Source organism: Glossina fuscipes, unplaced genomic scaffold (assembly GCF_014805625.2).
Source record: "Glossina fuscipes isolate IAEA_lab_2018 unplaced genomic scaffold, Yale_Gfus_2 61594, whole genome shotgun sequence".
Taxonomy (NCBI): domain Eukaryota; kingdom Metazoa; phylum Arthropoda; class Insecta; order Diptera; family Glossinidae; genus Glossina; species Glossina fuscipes.
In genome coordinates, this window is record NW_024003803.1 from 788688 (window position 1) to 797956 (window position 9269).

Consider the following 9269-nt stretch of genomic DNA (forward strand, 5'->3'; position numbering starts at 1 on the left):
CATAAAATGACTAACTATTCGCTGTTATAATTTTTCTAATGTTTATTATCTGTATGATATTTGGTAAGATTCGTTGTAGAAAACATGATAAAATTAGGTTTAAACGTAGAAATTAATTTAAATATATTATAAATTATGCTGAATTTCGGGAATCATGCAAATTTTGATAAAAATAAGGGCTCTCGCCACTAGTAGTTGTTAAGTGTCTCCAATACAACATAAATAGCTGAGATCAAAGTAACACGCCAACCCTAAATTTAATGTAATTAATTGAAACAATGGCAAGAAAACATTTGCAGATAATGTACATTAGAAAAATTATAACAGCGAATAGTTAGTCATTTTATGGAAGCGACGTTCCCGGATAGTCTCAAATGAAATATTAACTTAAATGCAATAAACATTTTGCAATGTATTATATATTCATTGTGTATGTGTATTTATCACAAAACCGTAATCGTGGATCAATAAAGAATCAGATCACAACAAACGCAAAAGCAGTCGGTCAGATAAAATACAATATATGCAACATTGACAAAGAATATGCACATAAGACAACATAGTAAAGAAAAACAACAAATAAAAATCATATTCGGCAAAGATCGATTCTTTTATACTCACCGTTTTCATCTCAAAAACGGCAAAAAAACAACAAACGCATAAACTAAATTCCCATACTCTATACTATTCGGTGCGCGTGATTGCTTTCTACCCTTCTTGTAGAATATGCATCAATATTTTAATCATATATCTTCTGTGGTTTATGTGTCTTACGCAAGAAGGTTAGAAAGCAGTGGTGCTTTCAATATACGTTGCACTCTGAGCGTGTCCTTTGTCTAATTTGTACAATTTTCAATATCAACTTAGATGCAATGACTTCCCAAGATATTTGCCGAATTTGAAGGCGGTAGCTTTTTTTTTGCGAATAGGAGAATGTTCACCAAAGACAATTCACAGACACGCGGACAGAAGGACATAGTTAAATCGGTTTAGAACTTGATGCTGAAGAATACATACACACAATAGAATCTCTCAAGCTTCGTTTGCGTTTTGACAAAATAAGTATACACCCTGCTTCAGTGGTGGGTATAACAAGAAAGTTTTTGTCATAGTGATGAAATTATTTGATCTAGATTTAAACGTTTCAATGAATTCAGTTTTCCATAACTCTTTATTTGTAAATAAAACTCCCAATTCAACCAAGGTACAGTTTTTACCAGTATTCTCACCAAATTATGTATCTCAGAATTACCTCAGTAAATATTCAACTCTATTTTTTATTATTATTATTATCTTTTCAACTTACCGGCCTAAAATTTTACTAACGCAACCATTTGATACTTGGAGTATGCGTGATATATCGCATGGCCGTGCTCCCGAATGGGCGAGTTCGACAATTTTCTGACGTGTTGAGTCGGGTAACGGGCGCCCATTAACATAAACGCCACCCAACTGATTGATACCACTATGACCGGCCGTTGAACAACCAAACAATGCACTTTGGCTAACCGATGAGGCATGGCCATGCATAATATGTTCTGTCGTTAGCATCATCATCGGGTAACAGCTGGCGGCGGTTTTATATATTCGTCCTTGATTTTTTGCTGAAATCGTTTGCAAATAGGTGAATATATCTTGGCCAATCGTTTGCTATTTAAGCTATTGTTGGCGCAACTTATTTTCAAACGCACAAGCAATAGAAAATACTTATTAAATATTTTTGTTATACCATAAACAAACATTTATGTAAAGCCTTTTCTTTCTTCCTCTCGTCCTCTTTCTTTTTTTCTTTGTTTAAGCCTCTATTGGGATCATGGTTATAGCCAGACTTAAATTACTATTTATATCATATGCAAATACAAACATATAATCGTTTTTCATTTTTTTATACATATATATCTTTTATTTTAAGTTTGTAGAGTTTTATATTATTATTGTAATTAGATTATTATGTGCATGTAGAAATATATAACGTACGTAACGTAATTATCGATTTTCCTATATATTTGTACAAAAGTGCGCCTTTTTTCAAATTTATCTTGTTGTGAGTATTATTTGTAAATGTGTCCGTGTATATATTTTTCATTTGAATGAATGCGTTGTTTGCCTTCTAAAATAATAATCACAATAATTGTTATTTTAATTTTGTCTCATTATTTTGAACGAATCAATTGACACGGCGGGTCTGATGGCAAAATTCACATGGACTTCATTTGGGTGTAGATATATTCACGCGATTCATTTTTAATATTTATGTTTTGATAAACATTTCTATAATTTAATTTTTTTTTTTAATTTACATTTTGTACTTTGCCAGAATGACTATGTCTTGTGTAACTGTAAACTCATAAAAATTTTACTGTAGAATATTCTTTGTCCTGTGTTATATCGTTACTATGCCTGTCGGTCCACTGGGATGATAAATAAATTATTCAAAGTCGGAGCTGTACGGCTCCTGTGTTATATGCTCAGGCGGATTTATATGAAACAGCGAAACTGTCGGCAAAACAGACTGTAAACAGCAATTCTGCTTTCTTTATTGCATTACTCTATGGCAAGTAGATTGTATTTTGTTAATTTTCTTTTAGTTTTACTTATTTATATTTATTTGCTCAATATTGAAATTGCTTGTACCCGGATGGCGGGCCCAGCACACAGGTTACCTTGATGTTAAATATGGTAAAACAATTTTACACTATTACAGTTGTTGATGTTATTTTATTTAGGCTGAAAAACTATGCACGTTTAACTCACTACATGCGTGTGTACAGTGCACTTAGCGAAGCGAAACAAAAATGAGCTCTCATGCGAAAAAATATCCCAACAAACGTGCCAACGTATTTTATAACGAACGATATTCCCAACCAAACAACCTTCCCAAAATCCAAACGACGAAGCCATGAATGAAAAAACTAAAACAACATCAACAAAACCATGGTAGCAGTAGCAGAGGCTGTTGCAAGTTAACAGCAATGGACAAATAAAGATCGAGAAGAGCTCGTAATATGCTTGTGCACGTATACGTATTTAGTCAAACATATAAAATACCGACCACTCTGCGAGCGCGGGTTGTGTGTTTGGTCGCACACACACACGTATATATATATATATATATATATATATATATATATATATATATGTATATGTATATATATATATGTATGTATGTATGTATATATATATATACCTGTGCGTATATACATGTGTGCGTACATATACGCCCCTAGTAATTTACGTAGTTCAACACGTTTAGCGCATAAAAATACTATGTTTTCAGTGGTAACGGTGATGTGTACACACATACAAATAAATATTTGTTAAGGGAGAAATCCAATACATAAATAAAAACCTAGAAAGCGTTGAAAGCCGAGTGCAAAATTTATCTCACAACACACTCATTTAACAAGTTAGCTGATTTCCCTGAATATGTAGTGATGCTTTTCTCTTTATAAATAGTACAAAATTTACCATCCAAAAGAACGCCTATTTGTTGCCACTCATCACAAAAATACTTCTATATTTTATTTAATCTTTATGTTTTAAAGCACAAGTGTTATAAAATATTTTTATCTAATATAAATAGGTCGCCTCCGTGGAGAAATCACCACGATAGACTGGATCAAACAGATTTATTAGCTCAATCGATAAAACAAGATGTGGTCATCTTTGTGTTCACATAGATCGTTATTAGCCTGTACAAGTAAGTAAAAATCAGTTCGCATCCAAATCTAGCTTTCCAGATCTGTTTTTTAATCTCCGAATTCCGTTATTATCATTAGATATTCATCTTGCAATTTTTCGGAAATAGTTGAGGTTAAATGCAGTTGCTTCCAATACTTGTAAGCATAAGTGTCTAAATCCTCGTAGAATCTTGACCAATCGACACGATCACATTTAGCAAAATATATGGCATAACAAAGCAAAAATAACTTTTTTATTTGTTCTTTATTACTCTCATCATTCTAAGTTCATAAATCCGGTAGATGGTGATGTGAGCTTGATTGCACTTATTATATAAAATGATTTCTAAATAAGTCGTGACTTGATAAATGGTTTAATTACATATAAGGTGTAACTAAATCTTATATGAACATATTTTTATACATGGCCAATACACAATTTTGATGAAAAGGCAGTAAGACCTTTTCTGAGGGATTGTTAAAACAAGCAGCTTTTTTTTAAACTAGCATATGTTTTAAACTTCATGACAATAATTTCAACTATTAATAAGATAAGCCTGTCTTCTTTTATGTACTAAAACGTTTTTTTCAGAAGTTAGACGCAGCTACAACAGACGAATATGGTAATTACGTGGACAATAGTTTGTGGTGGAAAATTATCAAGAAGTTGATGCAGTGTGAAAAGATCGTTGGAGCGCAAAAGCCAAAGGTTTTCCCATTCTGACCAATAGTCCTAAGTAAACAGCCCACATCAATAATATTTTATATAATAGGTCTGACGAGAAAAAAATTTGTAAGACACCTAGGCCCTACCACTTTATCATTCTTGTTCTTCTATATAGAAAAAATCTTTGCTCTATCGTGCAATAATATGTGACATATTAACGCATATGTACCTGATGAGGGGAACAAAGCAAAAATCAAACGACTAAGGAGTGATTTATTAAATTCGTATTAAAATAAACTAATAATAGTTGGTATTAAATAACACAATTTGTTGTTCGTATTTAGCTAGTTCCGTCGATGGTGCGTTATTATAATCCCCATTTATTCCCGTTAAATATATGATTTAGATGTCGTTTGAGCGTTACGAATCGCCTTTATTTCCTCAAAGCATAACTTTCCGAACCACAACGAACAGACCGTAGTTGCAATAGAGGTATATGTAAATGTCCACTTTCCAATCAATTTACAAGAGTTTTTTAACCCATCTAGTTGGCAACACTTACATATGTCTACGCTTAAAGAAGAATGGGCTAAAATACGCAAATAAAATATACATACTATTGTGAAAAATGTTTATACACCAATGCGTGCAGTTTTGCCTATCCACAAATACGGACATTCATGTGTACACACTTATGTATATAAAATATAATATTAATATTCCTTTTCTCTCACATTATACGTTCATGACAACAATCCATATTATATACTTAAATGAAAATTCAACCAACCATAATCGATTTATAATTTTAAATGCGACGACCCAACAGAAACCAACCCACGAATAAGTGCGCGCGCACTATTTGTACAGGAGAAAAGTGCAGCTGCTACTGCTTAGAGTAAGATGGCAATAATATTTTTTGTGCAGTAGAAACTTGTTACACGCAATGCATTCTTGCTGTGCCTGTGGTGGGTGAAAAAGATAAAGAGAGCGAAAGAGAGACTATTATTTATTCCCTGGAATATTTAGCTGGTTTATCCATTGAAGCAAGGTGGTCGCTGGTGGGGTGGTTTTTTAATACTGACACGTGGTAAGAACTGTACAGGTATGAACCAAAGTTAAGGAGTGAATAGACAATCGAAGCATTTTAATTGAAATAGCAATCATATCAACGTCGAATGTATTTCATGCGATATTACAAACTTCCAATGAATTTTGCTTTATTTTTTCACATTCATAATATTTACTTTAGATGACAAATCTACGCATTAACATTACTATCCCAACTTACATTATTCTTTAATTCCGATACTTGCAGGAAGAAAATCTTTAAATTTTTAGCTTTAAAAAAGCATTTTGTACTGTGTAGTAATAATTTTCTTAAAAGGCTGCTATTCATCAAGTTTGCATATGCGTACATTTTCGAAATCTGAAAACTTCCATGGCGGTCCTCTGTTCATTGAATATAAGAAGACTGCGCAACATGAGACACTGAAAACAGCTATAAATTATAGTTTTTCACATTCCTTTTTTTAACACTTATATCCAACGATACGCCCAACATTCACGTTGAGGAGAATTTTAAAAAAAAGTTTAAAAGCTATAAAGCATTAGATTGTGGAAATAGTTTGCATTCTTATTAACGGCGGATAAATCAATGATCAGATAGTTTAGGCTTCCGCAAAAGATTTTTATATCATGTTGGCGATTCTTGTCAACTTTTAAACTTCCTAATTTAATCTATTTTCCTCACTTCATGTTGAGAGTTCCGACACATAGTGTTTATGGAGTCTCATAGTAATATATCATCACGAGTGCAAGGAATAAACACCCATTTTTTAGAAACAAGTTTGTACCTCCACGTTGTCGAAAACCATTGGTTGTAGGTACGAGTGAGTCGGCAAGGTAATGGTCAAAATTAACGTTTATTATAAGTTTTACGAAAACTTCACTTATGCATATTTATTATATATATTAAAAACCAACATGAAAACTCTAATTTTGATCAACAGATTTCGATTAACTGGTTAAATTAGTTCACTATCGTTTAAAAATACCTCTTCGTTCTTTCTTTTTTTTTCCGAATACAGGGCATTCTATGAGTATAAATTGTCGTTTCAGTTAATATTTGGTTTTTAAATTTTTGGTCTTCTTTTTTTGCTTTTTACAAATGTATTTCCAAATTATAAGTCAATACATAAAATCTAAAAGCACAAAGAAGCTAAATGTTTCCATTACTGGGGAAAATATGCATACAAAATATGTGATGCATTTTTAAATAGTAATTTTCAATGTTACGAATAAAAGGAAAACATCCTTGTACTAATACTCTTCACCGATATATAACAAAAATAATAACGAAAAGGTTTTGCTCAATTAGTTTTTTGGCACAAATAAGTTAACAGTGTGAAAGAGTGTAGTAGATCGAACGCGACTGACTACCACCGAATACCAATGAACGGCACTTCATTTCGTTGCGTATCGCACAGCATTCGTTCTCTCAACTTTCCCAATATTTCGCTCGTTATTTAACGCACCAGGCGACAGTCTCTGTGAAAGCGGTTACAAGAAAAAGGTTATGTATTGAAAACATAATTAAAAGTAGGAATACCACAAAGAATTACAAAACATGTCGAACCTTTTGATAAGCCGGTAATCGCAGATTAATGCGGGATTTGGACGGCAATAACTGGTGTAGAACAGCTTAAGTTAATTTTTAAAAATATTTTTTCATCAAGTGCCAAAGCGCAAGAAGCGAATTAAAGTCATACGCTCTTCTTTTTTTACTTTATCTTAGGATTCCATTCCTTATCGTCATCACCGAACAAAGATACATCAACAAACAACAAAATTTTGTACATATCTGCGTATGTGTTTATTTGTATGTGCCTCAGAAGACTTATATCTTTTATCTCACCCAGGAAATTAAAAAACAAAATAAAATAACCACAAAGATTGCATAATCCCCATCTACAAAAATAGAGAATTGTTTCAAAAATAGAGAAAAATTGTGTATACAGCCCCAGGTAAAGAAGGGAAAGAATAATAGGTACATAAAAGAGAAAAAATATAGATATTCAATTTTGAAAATTATGGGGATGGCCATTCTCTAGAAATGGTGATTCAACCGCTGCGTGGCTTAAATAATTACGACGTGGTAAAAAAAACTTCAGGGAACTGAACTTCAGGTCATATCGTCAATACAATGGTTTTAACATCGATCTGTTGCTCAAACATTATCACTTGCTTATCTAAGAGCACATACTTCAAAAAAGTTTGAAAATAATTCAAATTATTACTCATATGAAGTTAGTCCACTGTGCGTAGCCCATATTTTTGTCTTTGCGAAAACGTGGGCTACCGTCTCGCTTGGCTTGCGCCTCTGGTAGAATAATTGATGTTTCAACGATATTGCAAGAATAAAATATGATAAGAAAAATTAAACAAAGATAGAAAATACAAGCATATATAAACAGCGACATCGTACTTGATGTTACATAAAATTTAAAAAACTTTTACTATTTACTATATAGTGTATGTATACAGTCGACGAAAATTTACAGTGTACAAAGTGTATTATAAAATATTTTAACGAATTTCCGCGACCGCAGCTTATTGATATGTTTTAAAAGACGCTGAAACCTATCAGAAAAACCTCATGTTTTTATTATATCTATTTTTTAGCACCATCAACATCGCTCCAAATATGTCCCCCCCTTTTACATGCGACACTAAATTAATGATTCAATTCAATTAATATGTTTCAACACCCTTTAAAACATATAAAAAGTCTGCAGTTTTTTAATTCGTTAAAATTTTTTGTAATTAATTGTTCCATGTATATTGGGAGGACATACTTGCGGCGATTTTGATAAAAAAAAAGGAAATGGTAATGAAATTAGATGCTTTTGGTGGGTTTCAGCATTTTTCAGGATATTTCAAAAAACTGGAGCTACATAATATCTTGTTACATCTTGATTGAACGGTTCAACTCGATTTGTAATTTGCATTCTTTCAGTGTTTGTAGTGTAGTAATAGCAATTGGTTCGCTTTTTTAATTTTGTGATCGTAATTGAAGGCTTAGTGTGTTTTGTATGTTCTTGTTTCTTAATACTTTTTAATTTTAATAATTATTATGTTTATCTTTTTTCACTTCGCGATAAGCTGCAAGTTAGCAAAGACTGTCTGCATTTCGGTAAATTACTTGTGTTGGGTTGCGGTAACTTGAGTGAAAATACTAACTGACTATCGTCGATAATGGCCCGATGAAAAACAATTTCAAATCGAGAGTGCTAATGATAATTAAATTTGTCGATGACACGTTCTCGTCTGAAACCATGTGATATGATTTTACAATAGTGCGATAAATTCATTTTTTTATTTATATTCTTATTTTCAACCTACACATCGCAATTTATTTGTGGATTGATATTATTTAGCCTAACGACGAATGCCCTTGGAAGTCTGCTAGATCAAGCTATTCTTATTAGCCCCATATAAGGACCTAATTCGAAAACCTCGCTATGAATTGCCAATTTTTAATATTTTTCCTTTTGTGTCATACTTGATGAATGAGGAAAATTTGGATGGGATAGCAAAATTTCTTCTCTCATGTATCAGAATTCTTACAAAAAATAATCCTTTTCTAATATACTGTATATATAATATAATGTACTGTCGAAAGTTTGGACTACATAGCTCTATTTTTCGCTTCATTTCCAAAATAAAATTTCTCATGACAGTTCATGCCGAAGATTGGCGAAGAAATTGATTAGACGAGGTGAAACACGTTATATAAATGTCAACTTATCCGAATTTTTTTTATTTCGGTTCTTTTTCATGTTGTATTGTAATATTAATATAAAAGGTTTCGACCTAATGAAATTATTATTATTGAACTGATTTGCGTCTGCATGTTTCAA

General features: G+C 32.2%; 1 protein-coding gene across 1 annotated transcript in view; it reads right to left on the reverse strand.

The window, feature by feature from the left end:
* LOC119643748 (paired box protein Pax-6-like) overlaps nt 1–2624 on the reverse strand; it is a 36941-nt gene extending 34317 nt beyond the window's left edge. The window contains exon 1 of the mRNA XM_038043205.1: nt 1307–2624. Within this exon, the coding sequence (XP_037899133.1) occupies nt 1307–1557 (251 nt within the window). The 5' untranslated portion in view covers nt 1558–2624. The remainder of the gene's footprint in view (nt 1–1306) is intronic.
* Between the last annotated feature and the right edge of the window lie 6645 nt (nt 2625–9269).